Consider the following 21,944-nt stretch of genomic DNA (forward strand, 5'->3'; position numbering starts at 1 on the left):
CAGGAGCTCGTATCGCACCTCCCAGGTCCAGATGCTCATCGCCTGGCCCACTTAACACCACTCATACCCCACTAGCCGAAGCAAAAGCTGGAAGGCAGAAAACAGACATACCACTTATAGCTTCCTGTGCAAAGTACTTGACGTCCATGTCTTCATCTTGGCCTAGCTTCTGTAGTACCGGCTTAACTTCCTCCTGCAAAGCACTAAAATGCAACGGTATCATCTGTGAGAGGCAGTCTTCTGAGCCAGAGGAATGCTTTATGGTGTGTGTGTATATAGATATTTGCTCTATGGTAATTTTTAAAGTTTAAAATAAAAAAAAAAATCTTAAAACACCTATAATATAAACTTGACAAGTATTAAATAATTTCTCAGGTTCTCTGTAGAATTAGCTTCGAACAATGATCTACATAGGTACACAGCTTAAATACTGAAGTCAGGGTAGACACACTCAAAACTGGTTGTTAAATTACTTTATTATTTTCTTTAACCAATCCCACATCTTAGGTGAAGTGAAAATCACCGAATTTAATTTTAGCTATTTCTGCCTATATGGGGTGAAATTTTAAAAGTATTTTAAAAAAAGAATAATACTAAAATCTTACTCGGTATCTAGAATTGGTCCAATTTTCTGTAGCGATTTGGCCACATTGAATCGGACGTTTGCTACTTGGTCTCTTGCCATTTTCAATACAACAGGCAGCATCTGCTTAGTGGTTATTTCCTGACCACAGGCTTCAGATAGCGCCTAGAAAAAGAAATAAGACAGCACATTAAAAACACTTTTATCTTTCTAAATATCCCCAAATCTAAAGAGACAATATTTAATAAGAAAGGAACTGGCCAACAGGAAAATGTTTCTAGTGTGAGCATGTGAATGAAGGATACAAGGTAGCACAGAATCCCAGAAGAATGAGACCAGAATTCACAACTGACTTGACTGCAGATTTTTAACACAAATTGAAAAATTGACATTTTTCTCTCATCTCCTAACTGTCCAAATTTATCAGTATAAGAAATATAGTCCAAAAAGAAGGCAACATATGCAGAATTCATACTACAGTACTGAACTACTGGTTTAACAACTGAGCTTAGCAGTAACAGCCATGTAATACTTACATTGATGCAGAATAGAGTGGTCATTCTGTGCAGGTAGTTAGGATCATTTGCCATTACTAACACTTTGGGAACGATGGTATTTTGGGCCCACTCTTTACCAAACTTCTGAACTAGTTTCATGAGGTTGTGGGTGGCCGCCTCACGGATGGCATGCACTGCAGAGAGGCGAAAAACATGCTGTGGCGCTGCTCACATCATGAGCATAACCTAGTTTACTTCTGCTTACATCATCATCAAAGGTGGACCAAAAATAAAACTCTGTAAACACGCCACTTTAGTCAGACTGCAATGGCAAGCATGCTCAGCCATGACTCCTAGTAAGTATGCTGATTTGGTCTTATTACAGTTGCAAAATGTATAGAATGTCCAAGGAAAAGGGAGGCAAGGAGCTCATTATACACATCATTAATCAATTAGCAAATATGAGTGCCAACTATGTGCTATGTGTTACAGAAAGAATGCATAAGATACTGCCCTCAAAGATCACACACTTTAGCAGAAAAATGAAAGCTAATGCATTCCAAGAAGTCATGTGATCTAAGACTGACTATAACGAAGCATGAAATTGTATACTAGAGACCCTGAGAGCTGTAGGAGTTTAGAGGACAGAGAACAGGGAGATCTGGGAAGGCTTCAGGAAAGAGAGGCCTTGCACTGGGCCTTAAAGATTGGGGAGGATTTGTGTAAGTGGAGAGAAGAGGGGAGGAATTCCTGGAAAGGCCAAAAAAATTTACCCAGGGCAAGAAGGAAAAAACTGAAGTCTGGGAGACTGTAAGGTTGAACAGTTAGGGTGGAGCCAGAACACAGAGCATCATGAAAGCTAAATTTAGACTTTGTAAGAAAACCAGTGATGGGTTTTTAAAGCAAAGTTGTGACCCTATGACCAATGTTATTTTAGCAAGGTTATTCCAGCAGCAGCAAGAACAGCTGAGAGAATGACAGAGAGGAGGTTATTTAGAGGCCTCTGTTGTCATCTATACAACAGCAAATAAAAACTTAAGACTGACCTGCCTCTTTTTCCCTTAAAAATGTTTGTTGAGACAACATGTCAAATGTCTTCTATGAATATATGTGCCTGCTTTAACCTCATAATTCCCTACGAGGTCATTTAGCAAAGACGTCATAAATCTAGATAATAAAGGCCTGAGCTACGATCTTCTCAACAACTACTTGCTACATACAGCACTCAACAGAGACCTGTGTGGCAATGCTTCACTTTACGTGTCCGATACGACTCAAAATTTGGGCTTGGATAACAAATCTAGAGTGGTGGGTACTGACTCCTTATTCTACTTCTCTCTCCAGATGGGCCCAACCCTCCTGGGTGATAGCTGTGGCTTGATAGCTATCCAAGCCACAGCTCTGATCCTGGACAATTTCTACAAGGCTTTCGGACAGGAAATACCCAGCTCTTCCCAGTCCATAGATCCTTTTAGGCAATGCCACTGATGAGAACAGGCAAGACAGCTTAGCCAAGGAACTATATAATTTATTACCAACATGCAACCTGACCAAAGCCTGTGGGAGCAGCAACCTGCCAGGAATATCTAGAAGCACTCGCTAAGGAGCAGCTCAAGTGAACTGTTTTACCCCTAACGCAAATTCCCTCCCTTCACACTCACACTCTCTGTCTTGGGCACACCGTCCCCCACCCCACCAACCTCTTCCCACCTGTGTCTTCTCCTCTCATTGTTTTTTTTATTTGCTTGAGATTTTTCTCATCCTAATGCCATTACCACAGGGAAGGGATCTCACTGCCAGGGTAACCAGAGACAGAGCGCTCAGCCTTGACCCAGACCTTAACTGCACTCAACTCTATTTGGCCAGATGCCTACTATGTTCTTGGCTTCTCTCAATTTTGCTGTGAAAAGAATGCAAACCATTCCACGGTTCTGCCTCTCCTCTCTGCTTGTTTTGTCTCTCTCCCTCCTTCTTCTTCCCTCTCCCCTCAAGGTCTGGCTGACTTGCAACGTTCCTCTGAATTTCTAACACACTCTATATGCTCACTAGCTTTGGTACTTTTCGCTTCCTCCTATAAAAAGTAAATTCCCCTTCTAAATTCCTCCCTCTCGTCAATACTATCCACTCAACCGTGGGAAGAGAAGTAAGTGATGCTTTCTTCCTTATAGTTCTCTGGATTTTTCACAATATCCTTTTAGTAGTTTAATAAGCAGAAAAAAGTTTCCAAAAATTTAATTGATCATTGATCACTACACAGCAGTTATCTAAAATGTGAAAACAAAACCCCATGTGATTAAGTATAGAACAATTTCAGAGCTGACATTTCATTGGTTCAAAGAATTTCATTGGTTCAAAGTTGCAATGCCACTTAAGTATGCTGCTGCAGAAAAAGACACAAGGGTCTCTGTTGCTCCCAAATTGGAAAAAAAAAATCAGAAAAAAGAGGAAGTATTAATTAACCTGCATTGACAGAACAATCCTACATGGAAAAGGTGTCAGGAATTCAATTCTTCGTGGAACAGGTGGATTTTTAAAGTTCCTCAAAATAAACCTAGAATACTAATTTTCAAAGAAAGTATGGACTGATCTTCTGGGACTCACTAACATTAAATATTTATCAGAAATAATATAAATACTTTATTTCTAAAAAGAGAAGACTGCCTTTCCTATGATTTGCCAAACCTCAGTTTCATTTAAGAAGAAAAAAAATTAAGCCATAAAAAGGTAACTTTGGGGGCTTCCCTGGTGGCACAGTGGTTGAGAGTCCGCCTGCCGATGCAGGGGACACGGGTTCGTGCCCCGGTCCAGGAAGATCCCACATGCCGCGGAGCGGCTGGGCCCATGAGCCATGGCTACTGAGCCTGTGCGTCCGGAGCCTGTGCTCCGCAAACGGGAGAGGCCACAACAATGAGAGGCCTGCGTACCGTAAAAAAAAAAAAAAAAAAAAAAAAGGTAACTTTGGAGAACAAGAAAAATAGAAATAAAATCTTCACAATCTAGTTTGAAAACAATGAAATTATCTACATATATATGCCTTTATGAGGTTTGCACATTTTTTTCACACCCCTCCTCTTCACTTCCTTAACCATATGATCTCCCATATGATCCAACTATGCCCTCAGCAAAACCACCTACATGTACAAGCAGACACAACATCCCCACTCCTCCCAAAGAGACACCCATAAGCACCCACAGAGATACGTTCAGTACATAAAGTATATATAAGAAGCTGTGGAACTGAAGCAGGATACTCATCCACCAAAATATGGAACCAAAGCTCATAGGACATTGTAAGTCCTCAGGACCCATATCTGAACAGATCTCAGACCACACCAAATCTGCCAGGTCTAGACACGGGCCTGGCACTGGACCTCAGTGGTACAGAGGGAACCCGTCCTACCCATTTCTGCCCAGCAGACAAGAGGAGATACCCAGACCTGAGATCTTGTCAAAAAGTCAACTGCTAACAAGTTAACATGAAGTGGCTTTATATAAAACATGAATTGTCTTGTATATTTTGATAAGCAGCAGTTCCAGCTTTTATTTGTAACACAGTATGTGGCACTAGAGGAAAAAGATTCTGTGACTGTTGAAATGAATTAGGCTATAAATGCAAAGAAAAGGTAAAATACTAAAAAAATCTATTTTCTAAATGCTGTCCTATCTGACCCTGCCCTGAGTTCTCAGCTCTCCCTCTCTTAGTATCATGGCAGCAGCAGCCAGGGTACAGGAAGTAAGCATGCCTTTCACGCAACCAGAAATCTGGGACCTCTCTATCCTAGGTCACAGCTGACGTCTTCCACTCCTAGACACCTCTGTTACACCATTGTATACTCCTTCTCTATGTCACCTCAAAGAAGACAAGTAGCCATTTCTTCCCCCTAGGCCTTTCTTCTGATTCCAATCCCTGTCCAACCCAGTCTACAGTGGCTGAAGACACAAAGATGGCATGGTCGAGTAGAAGACCTTGAGATAAGAAAGGAATGAATATACGTATAAAAGAGACAGTCTGGGGCTTCTCTGGTGGCGCAGTGGTTGAGAGTCCGCCTGCCGATGCAGGGGACACGGGTTCGTACCCCGGTCCGGGAAGATCCTACATGCCGCGGAGCGGCTGGGCCCGTGAGCCATGACCGCTGAGCCAGCGTGTCCGGAGCCTGTGCTCCACAACGGGAGGGGCCACAACGGTGAGAGGCCCACGTACCACAAAAAAAAAAAAAAAAAAAAAAGAGAGACAGTCTGAAAATAATGTAATAGAATGAGTGAGAAATAGGGCAAACAGATTTTTCAATGAAGAAAATAAAATTTAAGATAGAAAAAAACTGGTAGAAAATAGAAATGTCAAACTTGTGCTCAGAAAAAGCTAACTGGATTTTAATGAAAGCCTGTCTTCATCCCTATACTGGTAAAACAAATATGGTCAGATTAGGATTCCTTTCTAAAAAGGAAATATATGAACAAAATGGGATATATGCAAAAACATGGGCCTTCCATTAACTTATTTACTTACCATGGTCCACAAGCCAGGCCATACATAAAGAATTCAGCTTCTCATCAAAGAATTCCACACCCTATGGATACAGAAGATTCCATTAATAAATGTCTCCAAAGTTTAGAAATCAAGATGTACTATTTATATTACACCAATGTGACCTGAAAGCTAAAAAAAACGACTTATTTCCAAATAAGCAGAATTCATGGACCAGCCAGAAAAAGAATACCATGAGATTTGAGTTACAAACTGTAAACCTATTTTTATTGGATAGAAGTCATAAAGAAGAGCAGAAGTGCGATGGCCCCGGCACTGCTGAGTTGGAGAGCACGGAGTGGCCTGGAGCCAGATACAACACTGCAGATGAGTAGGAAGAGTGCAGCATGCAGTCTGCCAAACAATCTCTAGAATATCTGTAAAAATGAATTACCAGGAAAATACCAGTCAGTAATAGGAATAATTCTCAAATTTTCCCCCTTTTGGTTAATATCATAATAAATCCTTAAGGATAAAGAACCTGACACCAAGAGACAGACTTATCTCCAGCTAAAGAGAGTACTCTGGGATCCATGGGAGAAAGCAGAGAGAGAATAAAGCAGGCACAAGAGTACAGTGAAGAGGTCCCAGCACAGTCACAGTGGAACCATCCTACTTCTCTCCACCACTGCTCTCCCCCTCAACGGTGGCCACACCAGCACAGGCTGCAGACAAGCTCCTCGAGCTGATTCGCAGACCCAGCACCGTGGGACTTCACATCACGTGGGCGATCGCTGTGAACTGTGCTTTCCCAGCACCTTCCTCTTGAGGTCTACGTGTTCACAGTCTTTAGCTTCTTTGGATCCTAAGAAGTTTCTGACCAGTGATTATGTATTTTCAATAAAGAAATGTAATTTTTAAAAAGTGCTTTGAATATATGATAAAATGGCTTCATAATAATCGATTATGAACAGGCTTTATTTTAGCACACCCTTACATTATTACCATGTCCACTCTCAAAGACTTATTTTTCGTTTCAGATCATGGATTTTTCTTGAGTCTTAATTAACTTTTATTTCCTGATTCTTGTGGTTTAGCCTTACATTCACTCACCATGGTCCATAAGCCAGGCCATACATAAAGTCTTGAAAGAATTTTATAAACTGACTACCTGAAATAAAAGTCTTTATGGATTTTTTTTAAAGGACAAAATATATAATAATAACAAGAAGCTGAAGTTGTATAACAAAATGTTTCTGACTGATGCATGTCACCTCTGCTAGACAAGCATGAGGTAGCCAAAGTCACCAGGTGCCTGTTTTCCATACTCCTCTGGAGAGCTACCAACCTTTGCAGGCTTCCCAGGTCTGGGAGGGACAGAGGTTAAAGAAATGGTCCTAAAATTCACCCTCCCTTCCAGACAGTTATTTCAATCTTTAGCAAACCAGTTAAGCACTGCTGCTTTCGACTCTGGAGAGGTGATTCATGACCGTCACCAGTGAAGAACAGAAGATGAGTCTCAGTGCTTGGGAATGGCAGAGGAAAACAACTGACAGGATGACTCTGCCTGACCCCATTAGCTATACAGGTATCCTCCACTTTTCGGAAGTTCACTTTACATCACTTCACTTTTACAAAAGAGCTGTAAACCAATACGTGTCTTCACTAACCAAAAGAAATCTGAAGGGGATTTTTTTTAACAAAAAAAGGTGAAAACAGCATTCAGCATTTGTTTTGCAGTGAGTCAACAAGCCCTTCGACAGGCAGCGTGCACCACAGCAGCAAGAGTGGCCCCGGCAAGCTCCTTCCCCTAGAACTACACTCAGCATCTCAGCATCAGGCCGCTATTGCTTTGAACTGTGCCTGTGAGCATCTGTGCTTAATCTTGATTTACTTCCTGTATCTGTTAGCAAGATGTGTCCTAAGGTAATTGCTTCTTCGCTTTACGCCATTTCAGCTTACAAAAGCTATCTTAGGAATGCTCTACTTTCAAACAGTGGGGGAAACCTGTACACTGATAATCTTTGGCATCCATTTTGAAGAATGGGACACTTCAAATTTTATAAAACATATGATGTCACACACACACACACAAGACACAAGACACATTTCATAAACTAAGTATATACCAAAATAACAATACAAATTCAGTGATCCAAGAAAAGAAAAAATAAGTCCCGTATGCTATGATATGAAAGGAACAGAAGTGGGGTTGAAAGAGGGGAAACAAACTGTAGTAACGTTGGCTATAAACTGACATATTACGAGCTTTCTCAAAAATTTTTCAGGTATTAATTTTCTCAACAATCAACAAATGTTAAGTGCCTGATTAATGCCAGGCACTATGGTAAGCACTGGAAGTAAAACACTGAACACAGTCCCTGCTCTAAAAGAGATCAGTTGTCTACCTCCTCAACTAGATTTTAACAGACAGTTATAGTATACTATTATAGTAAGTGCAACCAACATGGTGAGGGCACATCAAATTTAGAAGTGACGAGTCTACCTACTAAAAAAAGAAAGGAAAGGATGTGGCTATAAAACCCACTGAAATTTTAATTAATTTGAGATCAGGACAACTATCCATGAATCTCAAACAGTAATGTGATAATGTGGACTTTGGCCAAAACACTAGCATTACAAACTTCAACACTCCTTTTTTATATGGAGAGTCCTCAACTCCCTTTAACCAGAATGTAGGAGAAGTGGTAACCAGAGACATTTTGCACAGAATATAGGCAAACAGGGAAGCCTCCCTGAGCAAAAGTCAAAACTGATTTATCTCAAAACCATACTTCCCTTTCTTCTGAGATAAATATTCCTTAAATCACAGAGACATTTAGTAGCACAAAATCTGTGACATATACCAAGAAATTATATTCTTCTATGGCTTTGCTTTGGGATAGTGGGGAGGTGAAATGTGTTTTTGCTGTACGCAGGCCTCTCACTGCTGTGGCCTCTCTCGTTGAGGAGCACAGGCTCTGGACGCGCAGGCTCAGTGGCCATGGCTCACGGGCCCAGCTGCTCCGCGGCATGTGGGATCTTCCCGGACCGGGGCACGAACCTGCGTCCCCTACATCGGCAGGCGGACCCACAACCACTGCGCCACCAGGGAAGCCCTATAATACCTTTTTGTTAGAAGTTAATGCAGGGCTTCCCTGGTGGCGCAGTGGTTGGGAATCGACCTGCCAATGCAGGGGACATGGGTTCCAGCCCTGGTTGGGGAAGATCCCACATGCCACAGAGCAGCTAAGCTCATGCGCCACAACTACTGAGCCTGCACTCTAGGGCCCGCAAGCAACAACTACTGAGCCCACATGCCACAACTACTGAAGCCCACGCGCCTAGAGCCTGTGCTCCACAACAAGAGAAGCCACTGCCATGAGAAGCCCGCGCACTGCAACGAAGAGTATCCCTCGCTCGCCGCAACTAGAGAAAGCCCGCGCGCAGCAACAAAGACCCAATGCAGCCAAAAATAATAAATAAATAAAATTAAATTTTTTTAAAAAGAAAGGATAATAAAGTTTAAAAAAAAAAAAGAAGTTAATGTACTGATGAAAATGCAAACCACTCTACAGGCAACTAAGAGAGACCATACTTTCATGAGTCTGAATGAACATAACCATAGGATCTATTTGGGCCTCCTACTTGCCATGGTAAACCTGCTCCACTATCTGATGCTGTCCTTCAGTTCACAGAGCACCCATACTCACCAGCTGGCCTGCCAGCAGTGGCATAGACTCAACGATGGCCAGCCGGACCCTCCATTTGGCATCTTCAGCCAGCTCCACTATGGCAGGAAGGAGTGATTGAGAGAGCTGCTGGATTCCAATCACTTCATTTACACAATCCAAATTGGAGATGATGTTCAAACGAACTTCAGGACACTGCAAGTACACAAGCCCCAAAAGATCACATGTAAAGATCAAGTTCTCTGCCCAATATTCTCCTACCAACACAATGAGTAAATAAATTTTAAAATAAGAAAGTATTGACTCAGGTGAAAAAAGTAGTGTCCAGGAAGAAATACTTAACACTGAGTACACAAATAATTCAAAGCACATAATTTAACTGATCAAACAGAACTTTCAATGAAAAATCTATAGAAAGGTAAAGGGCATAGGCTATGAAATCAAATTACATGCATTCAAATCCCAGATCTACCACTGCTGAGACCCTGGGTAAGTTATTTTACCTCTGTGCTTCACCTTCTTCATCTGTAAAATGGGAATAATAATAAGACCCACCCTCATAAGACTGTTGTGAGAATTACATGTAATAGTAATACATGCAAAGCATTTATGATCATGCCCGGCACATGGTGTTAATAAATATTAGCTAATGTTATAATTTTGATATATTATATTTATATTTAAATGAAAGAAACTTATCAAACAAAGATCCATTAAGTTTAAAGAGAAAAAAAAGCAGCGAATATAAGCAGGAATTAGGCAGAGAAGATGGAAAGACATTTTTAAGTCTGTATCAAATGGCCCATTTTCTGGGGAACTTATAACCCCATGTCCAAACATTGTCAATGGTTTAAAATAAGTTACTTTTTTGGGTTCTATCTCAGTGAGACCCCAAACAAAAACCAAACCAAATCACTGACTATCAAAGGACAACAAAATTTATAGCCAGACTTACCTCATCCTTTAACTGAGCTAAAAAAAGAGGTAGAAGATGTTCAATGGTATTCCCTTTGCCCAAAATCGTAGACAATCCCATAATTACAGAAGCTAGAGCCGATTTGACATGTTGATTTGTATCAGATACTAATTCCTAAAACAAAATCAAAATTAAAAGCCTTTCCTTTTTTTGCAAGACAACAGAAACTTCCATACCATTCCACAAGGAATTTTAAAAGACAGCACTATTTCAGTATTGATTAGTTGATAAAGTTTCCTCAGACCATCTGTCAAATAATTTAAACCTATGCACCAAAGAGCACTTTACACTTATAAAGCACTAATAAGTAATAAATAACAATGTCACATGTTAACATATCTGTCCCATTCATCCCTGGTCCACGTTTAAACTCAAAGAACTTTAAGGTAATATCGATATAAACAAAAACTGAGGTAAGGTTTACCTTCATATAGGGCAAAGTGAAACAAAAAATAAAGTTAGGTTTACCTTTATATAGGGCAGAATTTGATTCATAATTATGGTCTCTCTACCTTCCATGGGCAAGTTCTCACAAAGTTCTAAAAGAGATAAATAGAAAAAAAAAAAATGCTTACAGAGAGCCATTACATGGAGCCAAATGAAGAAATTTAACTGGGTTTATCAACAGTTTCAAGTTAAATCAAATCATATGTTTAAGCAAGTAAGCTCCAAGGAGGAAATCTGGCTTATTTTAAATGCAGTTTTTGGTCAATCTATATGCCACTGTGTACCACACCAATCCAACCTAGAAATGCCTTTTTTTTTTTTTTTTTCCTAAAAACAGAAACAGGGTAACACAGCTGTTTGGTTTTAAATATAAAGGGAGTAGCTTTATGTGACAAGGTTAACATTTCAACACATTAAAATCAACTCTATTTATTTGAAAACATAATCTAGAACAAAAAAAATACAAAATTCACTGACATAAAAAATGCACCAAAGTGAATGACATAAACTACAACATAAACTGATGCCTTAACCTTTTACTTTGTGGGCAGCAGCTGCTCGGACTTCAGCTTCACAGTCTTTGAGTAGGTTCTGAAAGGCGGGGATGAGGTCATTTTGGGTGATTTTGGGACCCACAGCTTTCTGGAGCTATAAAAGAATTTGTACAGGTTTTACTGTATTCTAAACAAAATAAGTAACATGAACACACAAAACAGCACAATCTTCAAGTATAGACAGTCCCCAACTTATGACCGTTTGACTTAAGATTTTTCAACTTTAGGATGGTGTGAAAGCAATACATGTTCAATAGAAACCAAACCTCAGATTTTGAATCTTGATCTTTTCCCAGGCTAGCGGTATGCAGTACAATTCTCCCGTGATGCTGGGCAAAGGGAGGAAGCCCCAGCTCCTGGTCAGCCACGCAATCACGAGGGGAGACAACCGATACATGTAAAACCATTCTGTTTTTCACTTTTAGTACAGCATTGAATAAATTACATGAGATATTCAATACTTTATTATAAAATAGGTTTTGTGTTAGATGATTCTGCCTAACTGTAGGCTAATGTAAGTGTTCTGAGCACATTTAAAGTAGGCGAGGCTAAGCTATGATGTCCAGCAGGTATTAAATGCACTTTCAACTTGCAATGGGTTTATCGGGACACAACCCCATCCTGAGTCCAGGAAGATCTATATATGTTTTTGCCATGAGCACTTCCAATTCAGAAATTTTGGGTACAACAGCAAATCTGTGGGTTTCTGGTTTGTTTCTTTAGTACTCAAACAATGTCAGTGCAACAATTTTACCTCTGAAAATTTGTCAGCTACCATATAGCGAACTCGCCAAGATTTATCTTCTGCTGCTTGTCGAAGTGTAGGCATCACCAAAGCCTCAAGGTCATCCGCAGAAAGTAACTGAGCAATACTGACACAAGCTTCCACAGCTAGGAGGCGCACTGAATCCTAACAAACAAAATTCCTTTCCGTGAGTCAGATAATATTTACTGAGAGCCACGCGGCAGTGTGTGGTGTGTGGTAGTGCCGTGGGTATCATTTAATTTTAAAAAAACAACCACACTATATGCAGCTCATGTCTTTGTGTCCTGAAATAGCTGCTCCCCTTGCCTGGAATGGCAGGCATGTCAAAGCCATAAAGGCAGAAATGACTGTTCTCTGAGCGAACAGCAAAGTAATGACGTTTGTTAGAGTGCAGGATTTTTATTAAGGAAAATGAAAATAAAATGTGAAGATTAAGTGAAAAAAGAAAACATTTTAATGATGTCTCTAAATCCTCACTATAAGAAGTTGAGGGATAAAAATGAAAACAATGCTTGTACAAGTTGTTTACAACAGATCAGAACAGAGAAAGAGAATAGGGGATAAGGGTAAAGGAATGACTTAGGAAGCTCAGTTTTCAAAATACTCATTGTAGGATGGCAGTAATAGGAGTTCAGGCATGAGATAATGACTTGGGGAAAAAAATACATAGAAAAACAAATTTTAAAAGTAATTTAAAAACACCATTCAATTTAAATGTTGATGATCTAGGACAGAATAACTGAGGAAGCCTAGCCTAGAAAACCCAGCAGAAAAAACTAGGTTTGGGATTAATGAACTCAGCTTCCCAAATGTAAACCACCAAGTATCCACGTAGTACCTATATGTCCTTTGCACAAGTGGAAGTATATAATTAGACAAATCAATGAAAAATAGGGAATTCAGACTACAGATTTGGGAATCATAAATATGTTAGTAGGAAATGAAAATACATACACATCTGAGCACCCAGAAGAAACGAGAAAAAAATTTTAAGAGTATGTGTGTGTATATATACATATATAAATATTTTATATATGTAACATTCCTATACGTGTATATCTAGGCATGTGCAAACACACAAGGGATAACAGTGACTCCAACTTTCCGAAACACTACACGTTTACAGATCAACAATAATTTACCCTACGCCCAAGATACTCACTACTGTATGTAAAGGAACAGGCTGAAAAAGGCAGAACTAGGTTCTTGGTGGTGGCTATACAGCTATTTTCAGATTCCAAAAATTATGATGAATCAAGGGATTACCATCATCCATGGAAATATATACCCATCAATATTTGTTCAATTAATCAACTGCTTCTCTTCCAGAACTCCTGATTTTCTTCCCTATACCTGCTACTCCTCCCAGAATCTTCTCCATCTCAGCAGTGACACCAGCATCCACCCAGTTGCTCAAGCCAAAAATCAAAGAGATCTGGATTCCTCTTCCCTTCATCCAATTCAATCATAGTTCTACTGACTACCTCCAAAACTATCTCCAGTTTGTCTCCATCTTCACTATACCACCTTAGTTCACCACTGTCTCCTGCCTGGATTATCACAAAAGTGTCCTAACTTGTCTTGCTGTTCCTACTCTCAACCCCGCCTTACAATTTAGTTTCCACCGGGAAGCCAGAATGATCTTTTAAAAATGTAGATTACATCAAATCACACTGCTGCTTAAAATCTCAGTGTATTCTCATTCCACCTAGAAAAGAAAATCCAAACTCTACACCCTGGTTTAAAGGTCCCCCACAATCTGGTCCCTGCTTATCTTCTCCAAACTCATCTCTGATCAGAGTCCCTTTCGCCCACTATGTTCTAACCTCAGGGCCTTTACACTAAGGGTCCTCTCTTCATGGAATTCTCTTTTCCTGGAGCTCTGACACCCTAGGAAAGGGCATGGCTGGCATTTTTCTTTCATGTCTCAGTTTATGCCACCTCTTCACAATCCTTCTCTGACTAACCAGTCTAGAGGATGCCCTACAATCACTCCCCACCACTGTCACCCGACTCTTATTTTCTTCATAGTATTTATCCCCAATGTTTTGTTTATTATCTGTTTTCCTTCATTAAATTGTAAACTCCATGACGGCATGGTCCCTGTATACCCTGTTTAACACTGTAAACCAGCACTAGAATAGTGCCTGATATGTAGAAGGTGCTTGATAAATACTTTCTCAATGAATGACTAAGGCAGGAGCAGCAATTCTATCAGTAGTCAGAGTGAATATACACACACGTATTTTACAACTAAGCACAATATTTTCTTGAGCATCCACTGCTGCTAATACCACAACTAGACATATCTCTTGATGAAAAGTAACCTCCACCTACAAAGTGATCTTACTGCCCCCAAAATATCAAACCTAACTCTCCTTAAGCCTTTAGATCAGAGCTGGGGCAAGTGCTGGTCAAATCTGAAAAGCAGCAAGTTTCTGTAAATAAAATCTTACTGGAACGGCACCATGCCCATTAGTTTACATATTACAGTGTGCTACATACAACAGCAGAGCTTTGTAGTTACAACAGCGACTGTCTGGTCCACAAAGCCTAAAATATTTACTATCTGGCCCTTTCACAAATCTCCACTCTAGATTCAACTACCAATTTTGCAGGACAAAAGAAAATGTTAAATTATACCACTGGAAATGTAATCAACGAAATCTCAAATGAGGATTCTAAACCTGTACTGTCCAATGCAACAACCACTACCCACTCACTACCTACTTCTGAGTGCCTGAAATGTAACTAGTGCCACATGTCTAAAGGATAGTTATTTTGGATATATTGGGTTAAATAAAATATATTATTAAAATCAATTTCACCTGCTTTTTACTTTTTAAAACGTGGCTACTACAAAACTTAAAAGTAACAGCAGCTTACATTGTATTTCTGTTGGATAGTGCTGTTTTAAACTATACTGTATGAGTAATAAAAATGCAAAGAGAAGTAAGGAGGTGGTTACCACGAAAGTCAAGATGAAGTGTTAGTCTTAAGGGGGTGGAGAGTGAGGAGTGGGAACTGGGGAGCGGGGCTGTGTTTGGGAGGGAGCCCATGCTGGGCTTCCGGGGTAGTGGCTGTCGAAGTTCTATCTCCTTTCATGGATGAAAGTTACAAGATGACAGTAACTTGTAATGATTCATTAAGATGCATATTCACTTTGTGCTGTTTTCTATATATTATTTTAATAAATTTAAAAAATTATTTCGAAAGATTTATCATCTTTAGATCTAGAAGCGGAAAATAAGACTCATGGGTATGTATCTGCTGCTCTTGATCCTGTACACATAAAGTGATTCTAGGGCAGGAACTAGGCAAAACCTGAAGGGCTCTTCTTCTGGAGTCCAGGAACTCTGGGGGCTGATCCTCCAAAGCACCATACAGAGAGGCAGCGCAGCTTAGCAGTGAAGGCCATGAACTCTGGAGCTAAACTGCCTAAACTCAGATCCCCACTCCAACACTGCTAACTATGCAACCTTGAGCAAGTCACTTCAATTTCCTGTACCGTTTCCAATTATGTAAAATGGGGTATCTACCTAATGGGGCTGTTGTGAGGACTGAATTACTTCCCATATGTAGACCACTTAAAACAGGCTGAGAAAGATTTATTTAGGTGCTTGCTAGTGTATTATTATTGCTATTTCTACACCAGTGAGATCCAGATCCTTGGATTTATAACTGCTATCAAGTGAAGTCATCCTATACACTCACATAGAGGATGCAGAGGGTCAAACAGCTTTCCCAATACATGCTATGCTTGTTTATCTGAGAGCCAAAAATTCCAGGAAACATTACTCTCCCATGACAATCCAGCCTGCAGTGCCCAAAGGTATGTCACCCTCTAATGCAGCTTTGGTCTTCCTTTCTAATTATGGCTCCCATTTCCTCTTTGGCACCCCCTTCCTTTTAACAGCTGCTAATGTAAAAGAAAACTGTGGTCTGGTTAAGAAAGAATTATAAGGACACTGAGATGGGTCATATTAAACTTTATCCAGGCCAGAATTAAGTATTAATTCTGCAAAAAGGATCCTACCATGAGAACCAAAACACCCAAAGAAATTCTTAAAATTTTAAAAGGAGCATATCTGTGTACTTTAATAACTAAGAGTTAACCTACCTGTTCATCAGAAGCTAGATTAGTGAACAATGGAACAATTTCACTTTTCACACTGTCTAATTCCAAAACTTTTGCAAATTCACCCAGTTTGGAAGCAGCAGCACGTCGTACCATTGGTGTGTCATCTGAGCACAAGGAACGGAAGTGCCTGCAGCAAATAAAATAATGACGGTGTTTCCTGTCTAATGCCATTGATTAAGCATCCCCCAACGCACACAGAAATTTTAGGTTTTCTTTTACAAACATCAGGGATTAGACTTCTACTCATAGAAGTAACAAAGGAAAACCCACGGGTATATTCAACTGGACAATAAAAAGTGGTGTCATCAATCCGACTACCCTGATACCAGTCACTCACTGGTAACGGGGTACTGTGTAACGTCAGCTGTGAACTCCCAATAACCCCAAATAACTAAAAAATACCGTATCTTACTGTCTAATTTCTGCTTTGACCACATGTGAAGCCCTGGGATAGCAAACGCTGAACAAACCACATGCAGATGTGCGAGAGGTAAACCAATCCCCACTCGCTAGGCGTTTCACCAGAGGGACAAAGTGAGCCTCCAGAGCCACTGGAGTGTGCTCCTGGGAGATCTGCCTCAGGGACTCCACAGCCTTGTCTCGAACCACAGTCTCTTCCACGGTCGCCAGACTTTCCAGAGGCGGCTAAATAGACCAAAACGGAAAACCAGAGAGAAAACTTACTGAATCAGGTTAGATACAGATTATCACCTTTTAAAGTGACTAAAGGGAGGTGGTACATGTAACCAGAATGTTAGCTACATCACACCAAATGGTTACTTTCAGTTCACATGGTGATAACATATGGTGTGTCCAACCTGAAGACACGACTTCTGTAGGACAGCCAAGATCACACGTCCCAGATGGCAATTCCCAGATGGTGTCTACAAATGACACAGTGGAAGAGACTTGACACAATATTAATATTATTGTGAGCTGAATCACTAGATTTAAAAGCTAGGTAGCAGGACTTCCCTGGCGGTCCAGTGGTTAAAACTCCATGCTTCTACTGCAGGGGGCGTGGGTTTGATCCCTGGTCAGGGAACTCAGATCCCACAAGCTGCATGGTGCGGCCCAAAAAATAAATAAATAAAAGCTTTGTAGCCAAATTCAGACAGGATCATGTACACTTCCTCAAGAGTAAGTGCAAAAACATGACCAACGCTGGGCACCGCAATTACATGAGGACATCTCATCAGGACACTGAGTCCACGGCCTTTGGATTATTATTCTACCATTTCTGGAGGTGGACGCTACCTGTGTCCACTGTCTCCATACCAACCTATAAAAGGCTGAGAACAAAATCCTTTTTTCAGAATACATCCAGAATCTTCCCAGGAGCCACACACAGAGTGGGGGGTTTCCAAAAGAACAATTAAGTGAAGAGTGCAGAGATGGTAGGAAACCTTGCCTGCAGCTTTAGAAATAGAAGAGACCAAAGGGGTTGGTCTGGACTAGCATCAGTGAGTGAATATAACACAGCCCAGTAAAAAGTGACAGAGGGCAGGTTCTCTGAACCTCTGCCTTTCTGGGTTTACATGCAGTCCAGGCAAATGCAGCATATACCATGAGGTGCAAATGTTAAAGACAAAACCCACATGTAGAACTGACCAGGAGAGTGAAACACAATTATGAGTCAAAGGAGAGACGTGTGTCTATCCAATAATACATTTCAAAAATTATTTGATACACAGAGGTAGAAAGTACTCAGCTTTTCTAAGAGGCATTTCAGAAGCCCTTTGGAAAGATACTGCTTTCTGACTTGTAAAGGCCTTTCATGATCTGTCCATTGCCATCTCTGACCTTCTCTCATGCAGTATCACTGGATAATCTCTATTACTACTACAGGGTAAGGCAAGCTCCTGTCTCTTGATGTGAACTCTGCCTATCTCTCCATGCTCTTTTCCTATGCCCCCGGACCACCACTTTTTCCAACTCTAGCACCAACACGGTATACTCCTGCAGTCCAACCGGTTCCATGCTTCCAAGGCTCTTAAACTCTTTCTTTTAAAATGATAATTATTGGGGGCTTCCCTGGTGGCGCAGTGGTTGAGAATCCGCCTGCCGATGCAGGGGACACGGGTTCGTGCCCCGGTCCGGGAAGATCCCACATGCCGCGGAGCGGCTGGGCCCGTGAGCCATGGCCGCTGAGCCTGCGCGTCCGGAGCCTGTGCTCCGCAACGGGAGAGGCCACAACAGTGAGAGGCCCGCGTACCACAAAAAAAAAAAATAATAAAAAAATAAAAAAAATAAAAAAATAAAATAAAATAAAATGATAATTATTGTTATATTCTAGCACTGAGGATACAGAAGAAACAAGGCCACAATTTCCTTGCTCTAGTGGAGTTCACACTTTTTTTTTTTCTTTTTTGGGTCTTTTGATTTTATTTTTTTAATTTATTTTATTCAAGTATAGTTGATGTACAATGTTGTGTTGATTTCAGCAAAGTGATTCAGTTATACATATACATACGTTCTTTTCCATTATGGCTTATCACAGGATATTGAATACAGTTTACATTCTACTGGAGGAAGATAACAACTAGTCACGAAAACAACTAGATGGTGTTGAGTGTTCTGTAAAGAACTAGAATAAGGGGAATTCCCTGGCGGCCCAATGGTTAGGACTCCGCACTTTCACTGCCAAGGGCCCGGGTTCAATCCCTGGTCGGGGAACTAAGATCCCACAAGCCAAGTGGTGCGGCCAAAAAAAAAAGAATAGGATGATGTAATAAGGGGTGACAGGGGAAGCAATTTCAGGTTGAGTGCTCAGCGAAGGGCTCTCTAGATGCGTTAAAGTTGATATGTGAATGACAAAGAGACAGTCCCAGGAAGCTCAAAAAGAAATATTTTATTATAGGGAATACCTAGGGCAAAAATCTTAAGGCAATAAACTTGGTTTATTCAAAGAACAGAAAGAAGACCACTGTGAATGGAATGAGGTTATTATGAGGGAACACATGAGATAAGCTAATAGGGGCAAGTTTTGTAAACTAAGGTACAAGCTAAGGTAGAAATTTGGGATTTCCTAAGAGCCGTGGCAGGTAGTGAGTGATCCACCCGCTGGGTGAAGGGTGAACTGTAGTGGTGGGGCGGGAGGCATGAGTGGAAGGCAACTAGTTAGAAAGTTACTGCAGTAATCTAGAGGAAAGATCATGTCCTCTAGAAAGACTAGAGGAATGAAGAGCTAAGTGGTAGTAGGGATGGAGGAGAGTGAACTGATTTGGAATATATATATATATATATAATCTATAGGAGTTACTAATGGATTAGACATGGGAAAGGAGGGAAAGCAAATTCAAGAATGTCTTCTAGGTTTTGGTTTGGGCAACTGGGTAGATGGTGATGCCATTTACTACAATGGGGCAACTAATTAGGAGGCATATTTGGGGGAGAAAATTGAGTTGTTTTAGATGTTAAATTTGAAATGCCTGTTTGACATCCAAGTAGAAAAATCATAGGCAGATATATAGAGAAAGACAAACATAGATATTTATATCTATCTTTCTACGTATATCTATAACTGGAGTTCCATGGAAAGGTAAGAGGTAAAGACAGAAGTCACAAGAGTCAGCAATATAATACAGACAATATTTAAGCCCTGAAGCATTCAGCCCTATCTTGTCTAACTGGCAAATTCCTAGTCATCCTTCAAAACCTAGTTCAGACATTCTCTCCCAACAGATCTTCCCTGATCACCCTGGGTTAATCCCCTTCCCTTCTCTATTATGTGAATGCCTTTTATGTGCTTCAAATTCTTCCATCTAACACCCCACAGTAATTACTTGTTGACACATAAGGACAGAGGCCTCATTCCATTCATAATGTTCTTCTTTAACGTTAATATTGTAACTTCAGTGCCTGATATAATAGGTTCTCAATAAATGTCAACTAAATTAAACTGAATTCATCAAATTCGCAAAGTAAGTCAGAAGCAAAAGTTACAATTAAAGACAAAGCTAATAAACATTCCCAAAGCCATAACATTGCTAGATGAACATTAAGATTTCCACTGTAAGGGGGAAAAAGCCATGAACAAAAACCATCAAATCCTTTTTCTCCCGACCTCTAAAGTCACAAATCCACAGAGGCAAAAAAAGTGGAAGAAGTTCTTTAATTCATAGAAAAAATAAGAAAGGGTTAATTGAGTCCAAAGGGCCTCGTTATTTTTCCTCTCAGTAGCTAACACTGTGACTATCCATAAAAAATGCTGCAGTGTGCCTATCACCAAACAAAGTATCACTTATACTGCGAAAGTTCTAGAAGGAGAGTAGGCAGAATATACTCACCAACAAACAGTGGGCAAAGTCAGGACCTCCCACCAGGCCAGTGAAATTTCCCAGCTGCTCAGCAAGAGCTAACAGTACCTCATCTTCATCATAAATTGTATCTGGAAATGACAACAACCCAGTACTCATCAACAAGGATAGCTGGCCCAGAGCTGGACACTCACACAAAACTAGGAATAGACTCTATGTAACTAGATGGTCTGTCACAGTCCTAACAGCCTTTTCCTCCTCAATCAAGAGTCTTTGTGGATCTGTTTTACAGAATGATTAGAAATCCATAATCCCAATATCAATTACTTTCCTATTAGCTAAATAGTTAAAGTCTGAATATGTCTGGCCACAAAATTACAGTATATGCTGTCCCGTTTCTTCATGGGAAACAGCAGGCTCAGTTTAGTACTTACTATTGTGGGTAACAAATTCAAAAAAAATAGTCAAAGTTTTGAAAGCCACTGGAAAACAGAAATGCCCATGCCTTTCCTCCAAGAGTCACATACCTGTAAGGAAAGGCAGCAGTTCAGTTCGTGTCCTTTCTACTCCAAGTGCTAGAGCAATTGTTGATAATTTCTTAATACTATTGAGACGGAGCTTTAAAAAAGTAGAAAGAAGAACGAAGTCAAGAAACAGTTGTGATTTAGACCAAAAGACAGTAGTTGCATGCTTCCCTGGTGGCGAAGTGGTTAAGAATCTGCCTTCCAATGCAGGGGACACAGGTTCGAGCCCTCATCAGGGAAGATCCCACATGCCGTGGAACGACTAAGCCCGCGCGCCACAACTACTGAGCCTGCATTCTATCTAGAGCCCTCGAGCCACAACTACTGAAGCGCCCATGCTCCGCAACAAAAGAAGCCCGCAACGAAGCCCGTGGGCAGCAATAAAGACCCAACGCAGCCAAAAATAAATAAAATAAATTTTTTAAAAATGTGAATCATTTAAAAAAATTAATAAAAAAAGACAGCAGTTGCAAACAGGTGAGATAATAACATACAGGTAAGAATGTATAAAACCTTTAATTTAGATTTTATTCTATGAGGATTTTATTCTATGAGGAACCTCAAGAACAGTGGAACACGCCTTCATTAGCTAAAGGAAGATTTCTTAGGAGAAACACATTGACGGGCCCATTAAAGAAATGAAAGAAAATACAATATTCAGAAAAGTGAGACAATTTTAAAAAGAGAACTTTGGCGGTGGTGAAGCAGGTGAAACGGTTGAGTACAACTCCTACCGTTTCAAAGAAAAGTTCCATCAGAGGTGATACACCGCCTCCTCTAGGTTAGTTAGCCATCCAACCTAATTTCTACCCCACAAGCCCCACCTGCACTTCACTGGGCGCCTTGGCATCCTTGCAGCCCCTCGCGATTCCGCTCCGCCCTTCTCCCGCTCGCTAAGCTTCAGGGACGGCCGGCCCAAGGCTGGACGCGGCGTTCCCACTGCCCGGCCCGGAAGGAGGCCCCAGGAGGGAAGCCGGTTCCCCCACAACCGCCCCGGACTCGGTGCGACGCCTGGCCAAAGCCTCAGGGGGCCGGGACAA

At 40.7% G+C, this 21,944-nt stretch overlaps 1 protein-coding gene across 4 annotated transcripts in view; it reads right to left on the bottom strand.

Annotated features, from left to right (window-relative positions):
- Positions 1-21,944, bottom strand: part of PPP2R1B (protein phosphatase 2 scaffold subunit Abeta) — a 37,403-nt gene that overhangs the window by 15,024 nt on the left and 435 nt on the right. For 2 of the 4 annotated variants that reach the window (XM_059069487.2, XM_059069486.2), the window contains exons 2-14: positions 20,908-20,998; positions 20,411-20,511; positions 16,534-16,766; positions 16,101-16,248; positions 11,969-12,124; positions 11,194-11,308; positions 10,682-10,752; positions 10,193-10,327; positions 9,259-9,432; positions 5,588-5,648; positions 1,120-1,274; positions 606-748; positions 112-203 (exon numbers count right to left, since the gene is read on the bottom strand). In XM_059069487.2, the coding sequence (XP_058925470.1) occupies positions 112-203; positions 606-748; positions 1,120-1,274; positions 5,588-5,648; positions 9,259-9,432; positions 10,193-10,327; positions 10,682-10,752; positions 11,194-11,308; positions 11,969-12,124; positions 16,101-16,248; positions 16,534-16,766; positions 20,411-20,511; positions 20,908-20,998 (1,675 nt within the window). The remainder of the gene's footprint in view (positions 1-111; positions 204-605; positions 749-1,119; positions 1,275-5,587; positions 5,649-9,258; positions 9,433-10,192; positions 10,328-10,681; positions 10,753-11,193; positions 11,309-11,968; positions 12,125-16,100; positions 16,249-16,533; positions 16,767-20,410; positions 20,512-20,907; positions 20,999-21,944) is intronic. The other 2 variants (XM_067038921.1, XM_067038920.1) reach the window with 2 other exon arrangements.

Source organism: Kogia breviceps, chromosome 7 (genome assembly GCF_026419965.1).
Source record: "Kogia breviceps isolate mKogBre1 chromosome 7, mKogBre1 haplotype 1, whole genome shotgun sequence".
NCBI classification, from domain to species: domain Eukaryota; kingdom Metazoa; phylum Chordata; class Mammalia; order Artiodactyla; family Physeteridae; genus Kogia; species Kogia breviceps.